Genomic DNA, 23,377 nt, shown 5'->3' with positions numbered 1-23,377 from the left:
TTTTGAGACAGGGTTTCTCTGTGTAGCCCTGGTTGTCCTGGAACTCACTCTGTAAACCAGGCTGGCCTCGAACTCAGAAATCTGCCTGCCTCTGCCTCCAAGGTGCTGGGATTAAAGGCGAGTGCCACCACTGCCTGGCAAGCATCCTTATTTCTTAAGTAGCTGGTGCCTTACTATAAAAAAGGGTGCAGCAAATCCAAATCCAAAATATACAGTCCTCGTAGCCAGCAACTACCTTTTTATCTTCCATGAAAAGTGGCAAATTCTTTCCTGGGACCTCCTTATAGTGGCTCTGCTGGAAACTCATCAAAGGATACAAAGATGGAAGGTGGAAGAAATGGCCTCCTCCTTTCCCCCCCCCCCTTTTTTAATTTATTTTACTTTTTATTTTTAAACAATTATTTCAAACTAGGTTGTACAGCTTGTTGGCATGTGTCTTAACCTACTGAGCCATAACATTCATTCATGTATGTATATATATGTGTGTGTGTGTGTATATGTATGTGTGTGTGTATATGTATGTGTGTGTGCGTGTGTGTGTGTGTGTGTGTGTGTGTGTGTGTGTGTGTGTGTATAATTTGCTGTCTTCATACACACCAGAAAAGGGCATCAGATCCCATTACAGATGGTTGTGAGCCACCATATGGTTGCTGGGAATTCAGCTCAGAACCTCTGGAAGAGCAGTCAGTGCTCTTAACCACTGAGCCATCTCTCCAGCCCCCTAATTTTTATTCATATGTGCATTTGTGTATGTGGTCATGAACTTGTGACATTGCGTCCATGTGGAGATCAGAGGACAACCTTCAAGAGTCAGTTCTTTCCTTCTACCATGTGGGTCCCAGGGATTGAATTCAGGCTGTAAGGCTTAGCAGCAAATGCTTTTAACCCACTAAGCCATCTCACTGGCCCATGATGGTATCATTGCTAAGCAAAATGGCAAGTGGAGGTTGGACAAACTTAAGAAATGCTGAGGGGACTAAGAGAATTATATATCTTTGTTCCTGGTTTGAGTATCTGAGTTGCTGATATTACCAGTCATTACTTAGAGAGCATTCATTATAGAAAGGTCAGCTGGTACCAGGGTTGTGAGAGAGTAGATTTTTATTGTTGTTCTTAATAGCCACATATGACTTTATAAACTTTACATATTTATAAGAATAAGGATAAGGTAAAATACATAATAAGCTGATACCCTGTGTATGAATTCTTCAGGCTAAGGGAACAGTATTTCTATACAGGCTTCTGTGTGTCCTTCACTGTTCCATCTCATCCTTTCTCCCTTCAGAAATAACCACAAGTTGGCCATAGTCGTGCACATCCTAATCCTTAATTCCAGCACTCAGAAGGCAATGGCCAGCCTAGGTCTAAATAGTTAGACCCTGTCTCAAAATATAAAATAATATAATAATAATCTAGCACAGCTATAGATTGTTTTAATTATTGCTTTCTTTTATATTTTCACATTTGCTTCCTATACAATATCTTCATTTGTTCTCATTTTTCTTAGTATTATATAAATAAAATCATGCTGTAAGTAGTCTAAACCTTGCTATTTTGTTTTGTTGAGACAGTCTCACTTGTATTTCTAGCTGGCCTAGAACTCACTATGTAGACAAGGCTGGCCTTCCATTCACAAAGATCCACCTACCTCTGCCTTCTGAGTGCTGGGATTAAAGGCATGCACCACCATACCCCACTTATATATCCCCAATCTTAGAGTAACTTTTACTTTAGCCTCATATGAGGCTTAGTGTAGCTAGAGAGTAGATGAAGAGGGAGACTTAAGAAATAAGCAGGTTTAGCAGCAGAGATGGTGTTTGGTAGCATTTCCATTAGTCTGCCCCAGGTGTTAAAGGCCAGACCAAAAGGATTGTAGGAATGTGATCCATAACAAAAGTAACTGAAGCTGAGCAACTGATTCTTTTCCTGACCCCAACTTTATGTTCAACCTAACCAACACAGTAACTTGTATAAGATGACTGGTCTTCAATGGAATGGGTCACCATAGGGTTTCTCTAGTTTGAATTATTATGCAGCAGAGCAAGTGTAGGCTTGAACCTTGAAGACCAGTTTGAATCCTTAACTGTGTCACTGAGAGATGCCTTGTTTTTTGTAACATAAACACAATGAAGAGTGATTGTAAGAACTAGAAATGATGGAAAATGCTTGTACATGTTTGCATACTGGAGCTACTTCTGTTGCTACTGTGGCTAAACCATGCTTCTTGCAAGTATTTCTATTACACTGGTTCGCATTATAGTGGGAGAGATTTGGGCGAAGCTGCTTTCCTTCCCATCTTAACATTCATCTTTCATGCCTTATCTACTTTCTGAATATTTCAATTTACCTCAGCATCAGCCTTTCTGCACTCTTGCACCCAGTTTCCTGGTCCAGGTGAACTTGTTTCAGCTCTTTGCATATTTTGTCTGTTCTTCTAAATAAATAGCTTTACGGGAGGAAGGATTTATTTTAGGTGACAGTCTATCTTAGTCAGTGTTCTATTGCTGTGAAGAGATACTATGACCAAGGTAAATCTTACAAAAGAAAGCATTTATTTGGGGGCTTGCTTACAGTTTGGGATGTTTAGTCCATTATCATCATGGCAGGCAGGGAGCATGGTAGCAGCAGGCATGCACTAGATCATGTAATCCTTTCAAACAGTTCCACTCCCTGGTTACTAAGCATTGAAATATATTAGCCTATTGGAGCCGTTCTTACTCAAACCACCACATAGTCCATTATTGAGGAGAAGTGAAGGTGGCAGGAACTTCAAACAACTCGGTCACATTATCCATAGCCTGGAGCAGGGAGGAAAGAATGCATAAATGCTCACTTGTACTTAGCCCCCTCTCTACACTTACATAGTCCAAGACTTAAAGCCAGGGACTGGTCTGGGTTTTCCATATCAATTAATGTAATCAAGACAACTCCTCTACAAACATGCCCACAGATTAACCTAATGTAGACGAACCCTCACTGAGACTCCGTTCCAAGATTATTTTAGATTGTGTCAACTTGAGAAACCAACACACTGCTCTTCACACACAATGCTGTTTCCTCTCCTCACTCTAGGCACCTGTACTTGCCTGTTTAGGAGGCCTAGTCTGAGCATCCCAAGGAGTTGATTCCCTGCTGCCTTTACTTTCTCAAGCATTGTATGCCCACGTCTTACAAGAGGATTATGCTGCATTATAGTTATGAGTAGTTCATCTCCAGAAGTTCTACTTCCAGAGATCAGATTTCTTGGGTTTTTTGAACATGTAAATTTTTGGACAGCAACTGTACTGACTGGTTTTGTATGTCAACTTGACACAGGCTGGAGTTATCACAGAGAAAGGAACTTAGTTGGAGAAATGCCTCCATGAGATCCAGCTGTGGGGCATTTTCTTAGTTAGTGATCAAGAGGGGAGGTCCCCTTGTGGGTGGTATCATTTCTGGGCTGGTAATCTTGGATATGGAAGTGTAAGCTGAATAAACCCTTTCCTCCCCAACTTGCTTCTTGGTCATGATGTTTGTGCAGGAATAGAAACCCTGACTAAGACATCAACAGATAATGTTTAATCCTGACAAAAGTTTTTTCAATTGTGGGGTTATGCATCCATTCTTCAGCGTCTTCCCACTTGATGAAATCTGATGGATGGGACCTGCACTCTTTTGGGAGAAGAGAATGGGCATCCTCAGTGGATGAAGTACCACCACAGATCTTTGTGTTTGTGTATTCAAAGCTTCTTGGATTCTTGGATCTGACATTGAACAGCATATGATGATTGATAGTGATGAAAAGAACCAACTCCTGTTCTGTCATCATTATCACTGCATTCATTGACAGAATGTCAGGCTGAAGTGTACACAATTGTTCGGAGGCCAAGGTGTGATATTATTCAGTATGGCCCATTAGTTCCTGTCATTTGTTTCAGAAATTCTCTCGATGTCCTTAAAGCAGTTATCTTGGATTTCTCCCTCTGTACCCAGCTCTTGAGTTTCCAAGAATATCATTATTGTTTTCTGGTTTGTATTGTTTATTGTCACTGCTGGGGATTGAATCCAGGTCCTTAGGAATGTGCTTCCATATAGGTCATTTCAGGGACACTGGGAATGTCTTTAATAGGATTGGCCTTACTGCCTCTGCCAGACTATATGGTGCCTAAATTGGCTATCATGCTTGCTTCTTGTTGTACTAGGTCTCTTCACCTGGTGCTTGCTTCTTGTTGTAGTAGGTCTCCTTCTTTAATGTTGTTGGTTCTGATCTAGCATCTCTGTCCCAATTTTCAAGGAAGCTTTCTTGGCTGCATGTTTTTCTGTGATGTGATTGAACACAGAATTTCAGGGAAACATGATACAACAAGGCAGGGGAGAGAGGTAAGAGGGTTTATTTATAGTCTAAAGAGGACTTAAAGAATGACTCTGCTTTCCCCTCCAGGCCACTGCTGAAACTCAAGAAAAAGAAAAAGTCATCACACATTTACAAGAGAAGGTTATATTCTTGGAAAAGAGACTAGAACAGAATTTATCAGGAGAAGATCATGTACAAGAACTCTTGAAAGAGGTAATGTCTGCTCATGCTGGCCAGTGTTAGAAAGGCATGGTGTTGCATATGTTCTGAGTTTCTGATCTGGAGGGTTAGATGAAAGCTCTCTGCAACTTTGTATAGCTCTTTTGAGTCCCAAACTTCTGGGATCAAGCCATCTTTCTCCCTAGTTTCCCTAGTATTTGAGACTATAGGCACATACCACAGCATTTGGCTTATTCTACTTTGGATTGAAATAAAAATAGCCTTAGCTGGGCAGTGGTGGTGCACTCCTTTAATCTCAGCACTGGGGAGGCAGAAGCAGGTGAATCTCTGAGCTCTAGGCCAGCCTGGTCTACAGAGTGAGTTCCAGGAAAGCCAAGGCTACATAGAGAAGCCCTATCTCTAAAAAACAAACAAACAAACAAACAAGCAAAAATAGCCTTATAGTGGTGGACATTGTGTCCCAATTCTTACACTGCTTGCCTGACTTGTACAAAGCCCTGAATTTAGTCTCTAGCACTTTATTAAACCAGGTGTGAAAGTGCATGTCTGCAATTCAATAATATAGAAGGTAGAAGCAAAAGTTTAGGGCCATCCTTGGCTACATGGTGAGTTTGAAGCTAGCCTAGGCTACATGAGACCCTGTCTCAAAACAAAAACCAGTCTTCATGTCTCCTTTGTTGTTTCTCAACAACAAAGAGGAGAGAACTTTGTTTACAGGGCTATAAGGACAGATTGCATTCTGACCATATGATGATTGATGCTACCCAGGCAGTCTTGTCTTGCTGCCCTGTTCCCTTCCCTGCACTTTCCCCTCTTTCTACTGGCAAAGAAAATTATGAAATCCTTTAGCTTGAGCAAAAACTACCTTGCATCATAGGTTTACCTTGGCTGAGGGAGCTGTTGAGCTGACTGACCTTACCCCATGGTAGAGGTAAACTTTTTCTCCTCTTTGTAGCCCAGTGATTAGCCTCATCATGACAAAGTTGTCAAAGCCATGAGCTCTGAGCCTATCCTAGAGTAGACTCCACTGTCTATCAAGCCAAGCTTCTCCTCCTCTCCAGCCACTGCAGTACTGCAGTCCTTCCCAAAGCAATAAAGGTGCATTGAAGTCTCTAGGCTGGCCATCCTACAGCAGTCTCTCCTTCACTGTCGTCACTCCTATGAAACTAATCTTTTCCAACTACATAGTTGACTATGGCTTTCTGGTCATAACACCCTTGAACACCGTCCACAATTCCCTTAAACATCTACATCGAGTATAAGGTGTAAGTTGGTTTCTAGAGGCAAGCATCTGTGTGTGTATCTTGTGTCTAGTCACTGTGACTTGAAGCTAGTCAGATAATCTCTTTGTATTGTCTTCTCTATAAAATTGAGTTTATTATTGTGTCAGACACGATGAAATCATAAAAATTGGAGCATAGAAGGTATTACTGTTACTATAATCATTATTGTGCCATAGTCAACATTATTAAAGAGTAAAGAGGAATTATTTGCGAGTTTGTTGAAAGCATATATCTCTAATCCTTTTCTAAGAAATTCTGACATCAGTAGATATAGACTAAGACCCCACATTTAGCAAGCCTCCTCAGTAAAGTTAATGCCAGGTTTTGGAAGATCCATTCGAAAAATTGCTGCCTGCAAAATAAAGTAAAACTTCCTTTTGCAACACTAAATAATTCCTCGTTATTTGGCCCTTTTGCTGAACATCACAGTCTTGATTCATTGACCTAAGCCCATCATCACATTGACTTCTGAAGAGCTGTAGTTCTCTGAACACAGCAAGCTTGTGTGTGTGTGTGTGTGTGTGTGTGTGTGTGTGTGTGTGTGTGTGTGTGTTGGAGACAGGTTCTTACTATTGGCCTTGAGTTCACAGAGATCTGCCTGTTTCTGCCTCCTAGGATTAAATGCTTTCCACCACCATGCCTGGCTTTGTATATGCTTTTGTTGTTAGTCATGTGTGCCTTGGAAACAAAAGACTGCCAAATTTATTTGTCCTCTATGATATGTGATGACATCTACTTTGCTGATTGTGTTATCTGTTTGTGCCTAGCACAAATGTTATAGCATCAGTAAATATTCATTAAATGAGGAAACAACTCCTTCCTCTTATTTATTTTTTAAATTACAGAAAACAGTTGCTGAACAGAATCTGGAAGATACTAGGCAGCAGCTCTTGGCTGCCAGGAACAGCCACACCAAGGCACTTTACCTCCTGGAGACTCGGGTACTGACTTTACTCCCAGCATTTGCTACAATGTGTAAAACCTGATTGGATGGGGTTTAGTTAGAAAGCTTCTTGGCCAGAGGACCTTCATTCCCAAGAACTATTTTTGCTAGGTTGAGGTAGTTGTTTTCTCCACTCTAGGCCCCAACTGTATTTTTTTTTCTTTTTTCTTTTTTTTTTTTTTTTAATTATTTCTTTATTTTATATATATTGGTGTTTTGTCTGCATGTATGTCTGTGTGAGGCTGTTATATTTTGGAGTTAGAGTTATGAGCTGCCACATGGATGCTGGGAATTGAACCTGGGTCCTTTGCTCTGGAAGAGCAGTCAGTCCTGTCAACTGCTGAGTCATCTCTTCAGCCCCCCAAGTGCACTTCTGATCTCCCGGCATGAATCTTACACAGTTTAGAGAATGTAAAGTGATGGCTCATTGTGTCTGCTGCTGTGGTTGCTAATGAGCTTTCACCTATTGCTTCATCTTCTGAGGTTTCTACTTTTGAATTCTCTACATATCCTATACTTATTTTTCTTTAGTGGTTTCAGTCTTTTCTTAATTGGGTTATAGGTTTTTGTTTCATATTCTAGTTCCTAATCTCATCATTGTTGGTCCTGAACCAGTTGGTTTATGTATCCCTTGATGAACAGAAATTCTGAAGTTTGCTATCACTTCTATCCTCTAGTCTGAAGCTCTATCTAAAGGCATCCATTTCATGTTTCTAAGTCACAGTGATAATTAATTGTACAATTTTGTCCACATAATAGAACTCTTGTTCACATTCGGACTGTCGTTGTGTGTGGCATTCAGTAAAAATCCAGCTTTCCAGGAGGGTGTTTTTCGGAGGGGAAACCAGGAATGGGGTAACATTTGAAATGTAAATAAAGAAAATATCCAATTTAAAAACAAAAAAAAATCCAACCGGGCGTGGTTGCGCACGCCTTTAATCCCAGCACTCGGGAGGCAGAGGCAGGCAGATTTCTGAGTTCGAGGCCAGCCTGGTCTACAAAGTGAGTTCCAGGACAGCAAAACCTCGAAAAAAAAAAAAAAAAAAAAAAAAAAAAAACTGCAGCTTTCCTCTTCTCCCAGGTTTCATAACACAGTTTACCGAATAGTCAGCCCTCCCTCACTGTCACTGACCTAACTTTAGTGCATGCTGAGTTTTTCTGAACACATTGGATTGTCTCTACCTTTGCTAGTGTATCACCATAGTAGGTAGTCAGTGTTTGATGGTGTGTATCTCAGAATATGTGGTCGAAGTCCAAAATTCAAGGTGTGATCAACAATCCCACTTCTGGGACTCTTTCCCAAGAAACTTATTAAAACCACACCAAACAATTTTGTGTAAAGACATTAATGACTACCTTATTTTAGATTTTAAAGAATGTCAAAGAGGACAGTCAGGATGGCTGAGCAGGTAAAGGAACCTGCTTCATCAGCCTGACAACCTGCGTCTGATCCCTGGAGCCCACACAGAGTGGACGGAGACAATCAACTGCATAGAGTTGTTCTTTGACCTCTACAGCATGCTGTGGAGTGTGCATCCATGTACCCACATGCATGCCACGCACACAATATGCAAAAATTTAAGGATCTAAAATAAATAGAAATGCAAAGCAATCCAAGTACCTGCAGGTGGCCCTGTAGCCATGTAGTCAGTAAAGCAGGAAGCACTCTTTGAGAAAATAATAATCTCTGATCTGAATCGGAGGGCAAGGATGACAGATTATTTAAACTGTATACAAACTATTTTAAAAAGTCATAAAGACTTGAAGAAAACACATTAAAGTGGTATTGGTTTATAATGGGAGACTCAGCTCTCTTACTCATTACTAATATAGAGTTTATGTAACTGTGGATTATGGAATTAAAGCTGGGACCTTACTCATTCTAGGCACTCTCTCTACCACTGAGACATGTGTATCCCTGAGTTGAACTTTTCTGGTTTGGATTTGATTTTATTTTCATTTTGTTTATTTTTAGATAGCTTCTTACTATGCAGCCCAGGCTGGTCTAGAAGTTGCAATAGTCCCCCTGTCCTTTCAAGTACTAAAGTTTCTCCTGTGAATTGCCATGCCTTACCTGTTCTGAAAGGACTGGGTTTTGGTTTGTTTGCTTATTTTTAAATTATTTTCTTATGTGTGTGGGTATTTTACCTAAGGGTTATGTCTGTGCACCATATGCAGGCCTAGTACCTACAGAGGTCAGAATAGGGCACCATAGAGTCCCTAAAACTGGAGTTATAGCCCTTTGTGAGCCACCATTTGAGTCCTGGGAATTGAACCCCAGGACTTCTAAATTACTGGTAGAGTAGCCAGTACTCTTAACCATTGAGCCATCTCTCCAGCCTCTCTTGTTTGGTTTGAGACAAAACTATATAGCCCTGGCTAACCTATAACTTTTAGATATATATACCAGATTGGCCTCAAGCTCAAGGATTTGTATTCGTCTGCTGGGATGAATGGCATGTTCCTTTTTTATTTATATATACATTTAATATAAATATATATGTATACACACACACACTCCTGTAGCCTAGGCTAGCTTCAAGCTTATTATGTAGGGAGGGATAGCTTTGAACTTCTGATCATCTGCCTCTGCCTACTGAGTGCTCCAACTATAGGCATGTGCTACTACACTTTATTTGTAGCTCTTAATTTTATTTGTTGTTTTACTTTGTTTTGCTTTTTTTCTTTTTTAAGATTGATTTATTTTATATATTTGAGTGCACTGTAGCTGTCTTCAGACACACCAGAAGAGGGCATCAGAGCCACCATGTGGTTGCTGGGAATTGAACTCAGGACCTTCGGAAGAGCAGTCAGTGCTCTTAACCACTGAGCCATCTCTCCAGCCCCTGTCATCCCCTCCCCATTTTGAGGGGTGAGGTTTCTGATTTTAATTTTAAAGCTATGCTTTAAACCTGCCCAGTTTCTTGTGAATAGAAAGACAAAAAACAAATGCTTCTGTTTCCCCTCAGGTGCAGGACCTAGAGCGGAGTCTACAGGCTGCTGAAGAGCAGCTAAACCAGAGTAGAAATGTTGTGGCTGGCCAGGAAGCCCAGATCCAGAAGCTTGTAAGTGTTCACCATGTGCAGGCCCCAGTGCTTTCCATCAGCACCTTTGCAGATACCACAGATGTTCACAACAGGGTTCAACATGAGCAGAACAAGGAATGGGGAGGTTACCCTTGGAGGGTCAGTGTTACCCAGAGCCATGGACTAACTGGTAGTTTCTACCCAACATCTGCTTTTGTTGAGGACCCTGCCCTTTTGTGGGTCCTCAAAAGCTCAAAGCTTAGCTTTCAGTCAGAGGTGTGGAAAACAGGTCAAAACCATGGGATGAGCAGGATATTATGGCAAGATCCATTAATCCCAACATTTGCAAAGCTGAAGAAGACAGATCTTTCTGAGATCAACGCCAGCCTGGTCTACATAGTGAGTTCTAGCCAGCCAAGCCTGCATAGTGAGATGCTCTCAAAAACCCAAAAAAATGGGTTGAAATATTTGTACAGCCATCACAGCCTGAGTGAGCAAATAAATTGGAGCTAGGGAAATAAAAGCAGCCAACATTGATTTCCTGTTTGTGGCATCCCTAGCACTTGCAGGATGCTTTTCACTTAGTTCTTGTAGCATACTTAACAAATTGGCACTGTCCGTCATACTCATTCAGTAGACAAGGTGAGCATAGAGGTAGCAAGACTCACATCTGTCTCACACATAGCCCTGTTCTTCACCACCTCATTCTCTGCCTCCCCCAGGAAAATCTCAGCCATAGAGATCCAGTGAGTAGCAGTGGAGGCCTATATCTGAAAACAGGGTGGTGCTCAGCATACACCATAAAGGATATGCCAGTGAAACCAGGACAAATGCATGGCTTCAGTTCCCATGGCAGGCCAGACCTAGCAGTAATATGTAGAACATGCAAGGGTTCGAACTCACACTAGGGCAGCCAGTCTCAAAGGGTAGTATCTCTTAGACAGTCAGAAAACAGCTTGCCTCTGAAATCTTTGTGTCTTGCATTAACTGTTCTTATTTTACTGCAGATCACTACAAACCAAGAGAACAGCCTTTCCCAGCAGCAGGTTCTCGCCCTGGAACAGCATTGCAGGGAGCGCATCCATGTACTGGAGGCCCAAATTGAAGCTCTGGAACAAACACGGGTAGCTGACCAGATAGCCTCAGAGCAGGGAATGGTGAGTGGAGTGAGCATCAGCACATGCAGGAGCACTGTGTCACTGCCACTAAGCAGAATGGTGCCTCTCTAGCCTGGGGAACCTCTTGAGAGGGCAGTTCACCTTTCCTATAAGGATTTAACCTGCTTAGGAGACTGCAAGTAAAAAGACTTCTCTTTACAGAGATGCACAGCAGATGGGTTCGCCACAGGGACATCTTCCTGATCTCTAATAGTCCCCTTGGGTTTTTCTGAAATCCATATTGTCCCTTCCTAATGGCTTCTCTCTTCTACAATGCCTCTGTGTCCCACAGTGTTAAGAGACATGATTTTCTTAAGGACCTAGAGATTGAGCCTCATACCTGCTAGGCTCTATAGCTGAGCCACTGTCCCATCCCTGGAGAGTTTCAGGTTTTCTTCCTTGTCCCTACCTGTTGTTTACTCGATGCTTATGGTGACTGAAATAAAGGGAATTTCTTTTATGGAGGCCAGAGATTATATATGAGCTATCTTCCTCAGTTGCTTTCCATCTTACTTTTTGAGATAGAATGTCACTAATTTGGCCAGAATAGCTGACCAACAACCCCCAGAGTGCCACCAGGCTCTGCCCAGCACTGGAATTACAGGTGTGCACCACCACTCCCAACTTTTTCACATGGGTGTTGGGAATCTGAATTCAGATTCTCATACCTTCATAAGCACATTATCAGCTGAGCAATTTCCTCAGCCCAAGAAAGGTTATTTCAAAAGGACATCAGGGAGATCAGACTGCTTATGAGAAAATATGGCAGGTAAGACCTATTCTTATTAGTGCTCTGCTCAATTTGCAGCTACAACTGCAGCAGGAAAATGTGGCCCTTAAAGAAAGCAGAAATGAATGTGAACATTCCTTACAACATCACCAATTGGAACTAAAGAAACTAAAGGTATTTCTATAATAGAATCAGTTTTATTTCTATAATAGAATCAGTTCCTATCTGTCCCGAATGTTTGGAATGCACAGGTGAAAGCCCTGCACTTACAGCAGAGGAAGTGGGAGTTGCTCCTGCTCCAGTGCTTCTGTTAGGTGTCCTCTGGAATAACAGCAGTGTTCCTAAACACAGCCATCTCTCCAGCCCCAGCATGCCCTCTTTCTTATAGGCCCTCTAGGCTCCCTGGGCCCTTTACAATACCTTTGGGAAGTGAGTCATGGCAGTTTTTTGCCCCGTTTGGTCCTAATATCAAGCCTTTGCAGACCTTCTCTGTAGCAACACCTGTAGCTCAGGGCCTGCCCCTTGAGGCTCCCAGTAACAATATCTAATGAGTTGCTTAGGCAATATTGCATCATGAAAAGCATATATCTTGCAATCAGATTTTCTTCTTTTTTAACTAAGACTCAAACCCAGGATCTTGCACATGCTAGATAACCATTATAGTGCTAAATTATATATCTATCCCTGTCTGTATTTTTTATTTGAGACAAGCTCTTAAGTTGGTGTAGGAGCCAAGCAATGGTGGCGCACGCCTTTAATCCCAGCACTTGGGAGGCAGAGGCAGGCAGATTTCAGAGTTCAAGGCCAGCCTGGTCTACAAAGTGAGTTCCAGGACAACCAGGGCTACACAGAGAAACCCTTTTTTCCCCCTTCTCGGAGGGGGAAAAAAAAAAAGTTGTTGTAGGCTGGCTTTGGATTTTCTCTCTAGCCCTGTAAAGGTCCTGAATTTGCAGTCAGCCTGATTCAGTTTCCCGAGCAGCTGTGGTTACAGGCATGTACCATAAAGGCCTCACTGAAGTTAGTTGTTTTGTTTGTTTGTTTGTTTGTTTTCATTCCATGAGCAGATATCTGAGTGCCCTGATTGCAGGCACCATGGGAAGTGTTAGTACAGGTCAACAGGAAGTCTTGGAGCATATAACTAGAAACAGTAAAATACTTGCAAATACTAGCAAATGCTATGAAGAAAACCAGGCCTTGTAAAGGACAAAGAAGGAAAAGGAAGGCTTTGGTGGCATTACAGCCAAAGATGTGAACAGTGAGACCAGCAATGTAGACAGTTCAAGGAAGGACTGATCCAGACATAAGAAGTGGCACTAAGATACAAGAAAGCTTGTTCTATTCAAAGAACTGCAGGAAGGCCAGTGTGGCCATTGCTGAGTGACATTTGAAAGTATAATGGAAAGCCATTTCAGGGTTTGAGCAGAAAAGCATGGGAGAGGTTTTGTTTTAAAGGGATTTCTCTATTTATAGGTAGAGAAATTTCTGAAAGGAAAGCTTTTAGTAGCACAGACGGGAAAGGATGGTTGTGTTAGTTGAGCATATGGAAGACACATTCAGCTTCTGGATGAATGCTACTCATGGAACATTTAGGACTTGCCACAATGCAAGGCGAAAATGAGAGGAAGGGGAGTTAGAGTGACTCCTAGGTTTGGTTTGTGAGGCTCAGAGCTCCATGGCCTCAGCAGTGATGGCATTTTAGCTAAGATTCTTTTTGTGGGCACCTTATAGCAAATGTGCACTGTTGGACTCTTAGAGTATTTTGGTCTCTGTCTACTAAATTTCAATAGCCAGCCCACTGATGACATCCAGAAATGTCTTTTGGGAACCAAAATTCCACCTGACTTGAGGGCTGGCCACTGAGGTAACTGGGCACAAAGAGATACCATCCACAGATGTCTAGGACAGACCTAGTAGTTTTTTAACTGAAAAGACTGGAAGTCAGGGCAGAGGTTTAAGGTAAATATGTAAATTAGAAAAACAACGTAGCAGCCGGTCGGTGGTGGGGGCACATGCCTTTAAACCTAGCCCTCAGGAGGCAAAAGCAGACAGATCTCTGAGTTTGAGGCCAGCCTGGTCTTTGAAGGAGTTCTAGGACAACCAGAGCTACAGAGAGAAATTCTGTCTTGTGGATGGGGGAAAGAAAGTGGTGGTGGTGGGGTACACATGAGAAGAAAGAAGACCGGAATGAAGGAGGAGGGAGGAGGTAGGTAAGTAGGTATTTGTGGTCCAAGAATGGTAGGTAGTGCAGCCCTTTGATTCCAACTGATAGAGGCAGAGGATCTCTTGAGTTTGAGGCTAGCCGTTTTTACATTGTGAATTCCAGACCAGCCAGTGCTACATAGTGAGATTCTGTCTCAAAAACAGAAAAACAGTCAGGCACAATATTGGATACCTGTAACTTCAGCATTGGGGAGGACAGCCAGTCAAGCCAAATCAGTGAGTGAGTGTCAGGTTCACTGAGAGAGCTTGTCTCAAAAGATAAGATGACAGATGATTGAGTTCAACTTCTGGCCTCCACATATTCATTCATATTCTCTCTCTCTCTCTCTCTCTCTCTCTCTCTCTCTCTCTCTCTCTCTCNCACACACACACACACACACACACACACACACACACACACAAAACTTAAATGAAAACAGGATATATATAAATCTGTCATTAAAAAAAAGCATTGAAACCTAAAATTGATTTTTTTTTTCTAATTACATTAAGTTGGGAAGCGGGTATAGAGGTCAGAGCATAAGTTTAAGGAGTTGTTTTCTGGTCCCAGGGCTTGGTCAGATCATTAGGCTTAGCTGACACCTTTACTTACTTAGTCATCTTGCCAGTCCCTAAATTTGATTGATTGAAGTTAGTTAAATTGTTAAAACTCATAGACAGATCAAGAAAAAAAGGAAATCAACACTAAAAAATGGCACAAATAACCAAAGTCAGGAATGAAAAATAAAACATTACTATATATCTTACAGGCATAACGTTATAAGAAATATAGACTATTGACAACTAATTTCTAGCTATTTAGGGAGTTCAGGGAAGGCTAAGCTAAAGACCCTGTCTCAATAAAACAAAAGAAACAACAAATTACACCACAGTGTTTTACCAATGTATGTTGTAAAAGTAAAGAAGTTACATGAAATTGCCAGGCTGTAGTAGCCCATGTCTTTAATCCCAGCCCTTGGGAGGCAGAGATAGGTGGATCCCTGAGTTTGAGGCTAGCCTGGTCTACAGAATGAGTTCCAGAACAGCCAGGACTACACAGAGAAACCCTGTCTGCAAAACAAAACAAAAATGATATGAAATTGTGTATAGGAGTATATGCCATAGTCCACACTTAGAAGCTGAGGCACGAGCAGGAGCTAAAGGGCAACCTTCCCTCTGTATGCATATCCTAATTCATAGTCATTTCCTCTGGCAAGGAGAGTAGTACAGGGGAGATTAAGTGAAGGACTGAAACTAGAGAGTTCTTCCTATGTTATTTGGGTGAGCCCTAAATAATCAAGAGTCCTTAAAGAGTGAGGCAGAGCTATGGTTCCACACAATATAGCCTGGTTGTGACAGCAGAAACAAATAGAAGTGTTTTGGGTTTTGAGATAAGGATTCACATAACCTAGACTTGCCTCAAAAATCACTAACCAAGGCTGTTTTTAAACTTGTGATCCTCCTGTCTCCATCTCCCAAGTGCGAGAATTACAGGCATGAACCACCACGTTCAAATACCAGTAGAGATTTAGAGATGCTGCATTGCCACCTTTGAAAGTGGAGGAATGGCTTAGGTCTGAGGATTGTAGTTTGGAAAATTGGAGAGGCAAAGAAAGGACTTTGCTCCTGCGGGAGCCTAGCCTGCTAATACCTTGGTTAAGTCCTACAAGAAGAGGTAAGGGTTTAGCTTAATTGGTAGTCTTTGCGTACACAAAGACCTGCAGACATACTAACATGATCCAAGTATGTTAACAAGTTCAAGGCAGTGTTACAGTAGCTATAACAAACTAATATACAGACAACAGAAGCTATGCTGTCTAGGATATCATTTTTGGGTCAGTAAATAAACAAGAGGCACCACAGACATTTGAATGAGGGCATATTCTAATGTGATGTTCTCAGCCAATTAGAAGCATGTGGTGAAGCACAGGGGCAAAGGCCACCAATGCCACATTATGGAACCTTATCTCAGAACAAAATGAAAAGGGATTTTTTTTTTTAACAACTGTGAGAATGATAGCTTTTGGGTTGACTTACAGTTAGGGAATAGAACTGACTATTGTTGGTGCTGTCGACACAGAACATGACACTGAGCTTCCATTCACCACAGGAGGCCTGTGGATGCTTACTTCCCCACCAGGGTCACTCAGGAGATGGGTCTCTTGTTGAAATCCACAATTTTGGGTGACAAATACATTGGCAGAATTCCGATCAGGACAAGTGCCACTTGTTGAGTATTTCAAGCCCAGACAAATTAGTCCTTGAAGGAAAGATACTGAACTTATATTCACACTTAGCTGATTTGACTCAGCAAGCAAGCCACACAGTTAAAAACAAGAGTCTTACACATTTGAAACTGGCATCCATATTTTAGAAGAAGAAATAGTACAGCAGGCTGATGAATAAAATCTGTGATCCAACTACAGAAACCAGTCCCAGGTTTATAAAACCATTTGTGATATCTTATGATGCAGTAGAAGACTTCTACTAAAAAAGGAAAAAAAATATCACAAAGTGACAAACAACAGGGGCATCTTTAGAGCCTCAGAGGAGGGATAATGTGAGGAAGTTAACTATTAAATTTAGATTTAAAGAACAGTTACATGTTTCTGCCACACAAACCTCAGATGCTGTGCTATGCAGCTGTGCTAGTGCGTATAGGCAGGAGGTAGTAGATGGGCTCAATGGAAAACTCATGGTGGATGTAACTGCTAGTTTAGAACAAAACTGCTGCTGCCAGTGTAAAAGGTTGTGCATGAGGACCAGGAAGGAACAGCTTTCCCATCTTCCTGAAATGCCCCTGAGACAAAGGTTCAGACAGAACCAGCTGACCTAGAGAGGCAGAGGCAAGCAGATTTTGAGGTCAGCCAGTCTGCAAAGCAAATTCTAAGATGTCCTTTAAGAGTTCAAAAAACCTCTAGTATGCCTGGATCTGCCTTTCTTCCTTCTTCCTGTCTTCATGTATTTTTAAAGGACTGTAAATTGATGTATACATATCTTTAGGATTTGTTGTTGTGATGTTGTTGTTGATGTTGTTGTTGTTGTTGTTGTTTTAAAGAGAGGGTCTCTCTCTATTCCCATCTGGTTTGGAACTCACAAAGATCTGCCTGTCTCTGCTTCCCAAGCATGGGGATTAAAGATGTTCATCACCATTCCCGGTTTATTTTTATTTTTTAAAATAAGCTACCCAGGCAGTGGGGGCGCATGCCTTTAATCCCAGCACTTGGGAGGCAGAGGCAGGCGGATTTCTGAGTTCAAGGACAGCCAGGGATACACAGAGAAACCCTGTCTGGGTGTGGGGGGTGGGGGGGAGGCTGTTCCCTGAACACCTTCCTCTAAAGTAAGCAAGCTCAACCCTAGGTTATAGTTACCATGTGTAGATCTAACAGGTCCTGCAAGATATAAGCCATGCTTACTTGACGGGTGGAGTATCAACCTGGAGTCTGATGGTTGGGGGCTTATGGGGCTCTGAAGCACTTCAGAACTATGTTTAACCTGACCATGTATGCCAATGTAACTACTCACTATCTTGGGGGGTGGGGAGGCTAAAACCTAGAGCCTCCTTTGTACTAGTTACTACAGAAAAATCTCTAGTCTTGTTGGTTTGCCTTTTTGAGACAGGGTATCTCCATGTAGCTCAGACTGGCCTGGGACTTAGAATTCTCTGCCTAGAGCTGGAGAGATGGCTCAGCAGTTAAGAGCACTGGCTGCTTGCTGCTCTTCCAGAGGTCCTGAGTTCAATTCCCAGCAACCATATGGTGGCTCATAACCATCTGTAATGTGATCTGATGCCCTCTTCTGGTGTGTCTGAAGATAGCTGCAGTGTACTCATATACATTTAAAAAATCTTTAAAAAAAGAAAGAAAGAAAGAAAGAAAGAAAAGAATTCTCTGCCTGCGCCTCCAGGCACTAAGACTACAGCCTAGGTCTGTGCTTCCATACCTGGTCCACTTTCTCTGTTTAAAGTGGACATGGTAACCTCTGACCCCAAGAAGACTGTTTTGAGGATCAAGCATGACTGCAGAAGAAAGGTACCAAGGATAGTCCCCAGCATGAGCTTTCTTTGTGCGCCGGCCTGCCTTTCTGTCATCTCAGACATATTTTCTAGACACCAGCAGTCATAAGCATCTTTCTAGACTTCCCCAAAAAAACATCCCTGAGTAGACAAAAAGGCATTCTTAGCAAACCGGAATGTCTAGCTCCTTCCCATGCCAGCAGCTACATCCTAAACCCACATTTGGTACTAAGAGATGAGCACAGACGATCATGGCAAGGAGTCTTGCACAGTGTACTTCTGGGTCTCACCTTTAGCCTCTCAAGTTCATGTACCAGTTGTCTTTTTCTGCCCGAGCTACACTCACTGTGAAAACAACTAACTTAAAATAAGCAGCATGTTATGGCCCTGTAGCTGACCCAGGGAGAGTTGTTAGGAAGAGACTGGGAGCCACAGACCCAGAAAAACTGATGGTCTTCTTTCTCCTTCAGTGATATTTTTCTGGCTCATCAATGTAGACAGCTTCCTATGTTGGGGATGGACATAATGTCAGCTCTAATCTTGGAACATTTCAGGAGGTCTCCTTCAACTTAGCTTCAGAGTATAAAGAAGAGCCCTGATAGAAAAGACTCTTGGTTGTTCTACTTAGTGACATAACCACCTGCTAACCAAATTTTTTGGTTAAGGGGAAAAAATGCTATGATAGACTTGAATCATATACCACAAAATTAGAGCATTGTTGTTGACTGCCCAGCTTTTGCCAAGTAAAGTCTCAAAGTAGGAGTGGAGTACAGAAACAAAGAGCGTACACAGAACCCAGGGGGCTCTGAGTAGTCAGAAACAGCAGGTATTACTTCACGCTCTCCCCAGGGCATCTTCCTAACCAAGTGATCAGGACCGGAGAGGTTGTACTTCACACTTGTAACTCTCGGGAAGCTTGAACATACTCAGAGGAGGGCAGTGATAAACACAGTCCTGTGCTGCAGAAGTGCTTCCAGGCAGCTAGGGGACTGATATTCCCACTCACATTGAAGATGCTTGAGGTAGGACAGGCTGGTATCTAGAGTCCCTGGACTTGGGTCCTGCTGGGTTTGGTTCTCATCTGGTCCTGCCACCAGCTAGTACTGGAAGCTGAGGCAAATCTCTAAACGTCTTGGAGTGTCTGTTTTTACTCTTACAAAATGAGCTTGTGGGCTGGTAATATGACTAAGCAAATAAAGGCCTTGGTCCTGGATTTTGTGCCTAGGACCCACATGGTGGAAGGAGAGAATTAGCTCTTACCAGTTGCCCCTAGCACTCAGAGCCACACAATGACTTGCCAGCCCACAGGAATACACACAATAAATAAGCAAATGTAACTTTAAATTTTTAATGGTATTATGGGGGCTAGAGAGAAGGCTCAGCAGTTAAAAGAGCTCCTTGCTCTTCCAGAAGACTGAGTTCAATTCCTAACACCCAAGTCAGGCAGTTTATAATTGCCCAGTCTGCAACTACAGGTCATCTTAGGTCCCTTCTGGCCTCCACAGGTGTCTATACACATATGACATATACTTATACTTGCACACACTAAAAAAAATAAATATAAATAAAAAATAAAAATAAATAGATGTCATAAAAAGGCTTCTATGGATGAATCAGTGAGAGTGAATTTTTTTGTTTTGTTTTTCAAGACAGGGTTTCTCTGTGTAGCCCTGGCTGTCCTAGAACTCACTTTGTAGACCAGGCTGGCCTCGAACTAAGAAATCCGCCTGCCTCTGCCTCCCAAGTGCTGGGATTAAGCCACCACTACCCGGTGAGAGTAAATGCTTTTTTTTTTTTTTTTTTTTTTTGTAAGATTTCTTTATTTATTTTGTGAGTACACTGTTGCTGTCTAGAGACACACCAGAAGAGGGCATCAGATCTCATTACAGATGGTTGTGAGCCAACATGTGGTTGCTGGGATTTGAACTCATGACCTTCGGAAGAGCAGTCAATGCTCTTAACTGCTGAGCCGTTTCTCCAGCCCGAGAGTAAATTCTTGTAAAGTTCAGCAGCTGCTTCATTACATTTCCTGTGACCAGGTTGTGCCTGTGAGCTTTCTTGTTCTGTGTGGGTTCTATTAGGCGAGTTCTGGGCATTGGATAGTGAGCTCCCACACTGGCCCTCATTAGTGTGCTTATTTGTGAGACTAGGTGAAGTATCTAACAAGACAGTCATCAGAGGGATGCAAGGAGAATGGTCCTGCAAAGTGAGGGGCCCTCTATTGGGCTTCAGGTGAAGGATACAGATAAGAAAATTGACTGTTTTGGGACTCAGTCACCTGTTTTCTGAATTCTAGGATGAATGGAGCCAAAGAGAAATTGTGAGTGTAGCAATGGCTCAAGCCCTGGAGGAGGTGCGGAAACAGAGAGAAGAGTTCCAGCAACAGGTAGGTCCCTAGCTGGCTACCAAGGTGTAAGCCAAAACTGTGTTCCCCTGCAGTCTCAGTGGCACTGCACCTCCTGTGTGGGGCCATCAGAGAGACCCCATATACCCAGGGTAAGCATGTCAAGGGTCTCTAGGAACACAATCAATTGGAAAATGCCCTATGACCTGTAGGTTACTCGGAGAAACTATTACCAAGAAACCGTACCCCAGATGATGCCCTTCCTAAATTTTCATGGTTACTTAGTTGTAAACATTGATTGGAGAAAAAGTCATTAGGGAACTAACAGTCTGATTCTGTCAAGTGGTACATCACCACCTGCTATTCCCAAAAGGTAAGCCAGAAGTATAGGAAAAACTATATGTGGGGACAAATAGAGCACCTGGCTCTTGCTCTGCTGACTAGAGGTCTCCAGTGAGTTCTTGACCAATCTGAGGCCAATCGCTTCTGGAAAAAACTTAGGGTGATCATACCTTCTGATACCAGCATGAGGTATGCAACAGGCTGGTGAAGTGTGGGTGCTCAGGAAAGGATGCATTATGAGGCTAAGCAGAATATCCACACTCTGGGTAGCCCAGCAGGGCCAGCAGGGTAGTGAGGGCAAGCACCTTGTGCAAGGCCATTTAGGAGAGTGGATCCCATTGCCATAGGTTTATTCTAAGCTGCAGATGTAATGAAGGGTACTATAGGAGAGGGGATTATGTCAGCCCCTCTTATGCTGAGTTTCCTGCTAAGGCCACTGAGTTGACAGCCATCATAGAAGAGAAAAATCAGAGCCTGTGTGAAAAGGATGAGGCACTTCTCCAGAAGGAGCAGGAACTTCGACAGCTGGAAAAAGGTGAGGACTCAACCCCTGGCCAGTAAGCATCATTAGTGAGCCAGCCTGTCACAAAGCAGTGTGCGATCCCTAGCTCACACTATACTCCCACTGCCCTAGGTCACAATTCTGCCCTGCTGCAGATGCACAAACTGCAGAGGGAACTAGAGGCCTTGAAGACTTGCAGGGCTCAGGAGGCAATGCCAGCCACAACAGGAGAGGACTGTCTGCCACTGCAGGGCCAGGAGCCACTTGTGAGAGCTCTCCCTATACTGGAGGGAGGGTTTGGGGCAGGAGGGGGGGTGAGGGGTGCTCTGCACTGTTAGGGCCCTGCTTTTGTGGTAAAGGTGCTCAGCTACCTAGGGGGCTTGAGACCTATAGGGCCATCTGTGTGCAGCACCTATGTGGTGTGTGTATATGCCAATTGGTCACCAAAAGTCAGTAGTTTGCCTGGCAGGTACTGGATGGAATCTTCTCATGTGGGGCTGGCACTCCTTCCCCATAGACCTGCAGCTCACCCTCTGCCTTTTGTCCTATTGCCCCTATCCTGTAGGTCATTTCAAAAGCCATGCAGAATTCTGAGTATGAGCTTCCAGCTGCAGAAGGAACTCCAAACGGTGAGGTTGGAGCCAGTGATCTAAAGCAGCTACAGAAAGAAAAGCAGGACTTAGAACAGCAACTTATCGAGAAAAATAAGGTGAGGAAACCATACCTGGCTACCTATGCTGGATCTATTCTAGCCCAGCCCTCAGGCCAGCAGCCCAGCTGTTCCTCCTCATTGCTATTACCTCCTCCCCAAGTCTGCCATCTTTCCTCTAGAGGTTGGTGCTGGTTTTCTCATGGCTCTCTCCCTACCCCCACCTCCTACTGTCCTAGAACTCTTCTCTGTAGACAAGGCTGGCCTCAAACTCAAATCTGCCTGCCTCTATCTCCTGAGTGCTGGGACTAAAGGCATGTGTGGCTTTTGACCTCACTCCTCAGACCTACTCTGCTTACATCTCTCTCAGTGCAAATTGCAGTCCATGCTGAGTGTAGTGACCCACACCTGTAATCCTGCACTCTGCAGACAGATACAGAAAGGCCAGGATAAAGGCCAGCCTGGGTTATGGAAAGCTTTCTTTAAGACAAGACCACATTGTATAGCCCTGTCTAGCCTAGAACTCAGAGTTCATACCTTTCCAGTGCTGGGATTAAAGGTATATGCCACCTCGGCTCAGCGGTTAAGAGCACTGACTGCTCTTCCAAAGGTCCTGAGTTCAATTCCCAGCAACCACAAGGTGGCTAACAACCATCTGTAATGGGGTCTGATGCCCTGCCCTCTTCTGGTGTCTAAAGACAGCAACAGTATACTCATATACATAAAATAAATAAACCTTTTAAAAAATAATAAAATAAAATAAAAAGAATGGCCATGGGGAAATTCAGTCATGGTAGTATGCGCCTTTATTCTCAGCACTCTGGAGGCAGAGGCAAGTAGATCCTCTGAATTCAAGGCCAGCCAGGGCTCTGTAATGAAACCTTGTCTCAAAAAAGAAAGGGGGTGGGGGAGGTAGGGGAAAGAGAGGAAGAAAATGGGGCTCAATAAGAGAATACTTGACTAGCTAGCATGCATAAGACCCTGAGTTCCATCCCTAGCATTACAAAAATAAAACGAAATAAAAATAGAAACTCAGTCACAAAGTAAAGCATGGGCATCCCCTAGAGTTATTATCCCATTACAAATTACCACTAGGAAGCCAAGCATAGTTATACATGACTGTAATGCCAGTACTTAGGAGGAGGACACAGGAAAGTGGGAGTTCAGTCATCCTTGGGTACATAGCAAGTCTGAGCCCAGTCTGGTATCTATAAGACTCTGCCTCCCCCACCCTACACACACACACACACACACACACACACAAACACACACACAAACTGTGGGGAAATAGAAAGTGAAAATGAAACGTGAAAAAGAAAAAGCTGGACATTCTCATGTACACCTGTACATCCTAGCACTGTGAATTCAAAACCAGCCTGAGCTGCTTAGGAAGATCCTGTCTCAGAACACAAAAAAGAAACAAATTTTCACTCTTCAGTACAAGAATCAGAGCATAAACTAGAAAGTCAAAGAAAATTCTTATTTTGCTCTTATAGTTGTAAGATCTCATTCATACATACACACACACACACACACACACACACACACATATATATATATATAGTTTGTCTGTTTGTTTTCTTTGAGACAGGGTTTCTCTGTATAGCCCTGGCTGTCCTGGAACTCACTCTGTAGACCAGGCTGGCCTTGAACTCAGAAATCCGCCTGCCTCTG

At 42.9% G+C, this 23,377-nt stretch overlaps 1 protein-coding gene across 8 annotated transcripts in view; it reads left to right on the top strand.

The window, feature by feature from the left end:
- The window catches only part of Golga1 (golgin A1), a 48,810-nt gene that overhangs the window by 20,368 nt on the left and 5,065 nt on the right, over positions 1–23,377 (top strand). For 6 of the 8 annotated variants that reach the window (XR_003835554.1, XM_029472421.1, XM_021155478.2 and 3 more), the window contains 9 exons: positions 4,421–4,546; positions 6,642–6,737; positions 9,709–9,804; positions 10,773–10,922; positions 11,731–11,826; positions 20,163–20,252; positions 20,985–21,087; positions 21,187–21,320; positions 21,620–21,763. Coding sequence is in view for 7 of the 8 variants with exons in the window: in XM_029472421.1 (XP_029328281.1) it covers positions 4,421–4,546; positions 6,642–6,737; positions 9,709–9,804; positions 10,773–10,922; positions 11,731–11,826; positions 20,163–20,252; positions 20,985–21,087; positions 21,187–21,320; positions 21,620–21,763 (1,035 nt within the window). In the remaining variant the exon portion in view is untranslated. The remainder of the gene's footprint in view (positions 1–4,420; positions 4,547–6,641; positions 6,738–9,708; positions 9,805–10,772; positions 10,923–11,730; positions 11,827–20,162; positions 20,253–20,984; positions 21,088–21,186; positions 21,321–21,619; positions 21,764–23,377) is intronic. The other 2 variants (XM_029472424.1, XM_029472428.1) reach the window with 2 other exon arrangements.

This window comes from Mus caroli, chromosome 2, assembly GCF_900094665.2.
Source record: "Mus caroli chromosome 2, CAROLI_EIJ_v1.1, whole genome shotgun sequence".
Taxonomy (NCBI): domain Eukaryota; kingdom Metazoa; phylum Chordata; class Mammalia; order Rodentia; family Muridae; genus Mus; species Mus caroli.
Note: the sequence above shows the minus strand (reverse complement) of the source record. Positions and strands in the feature narration are given on the sequence as shown.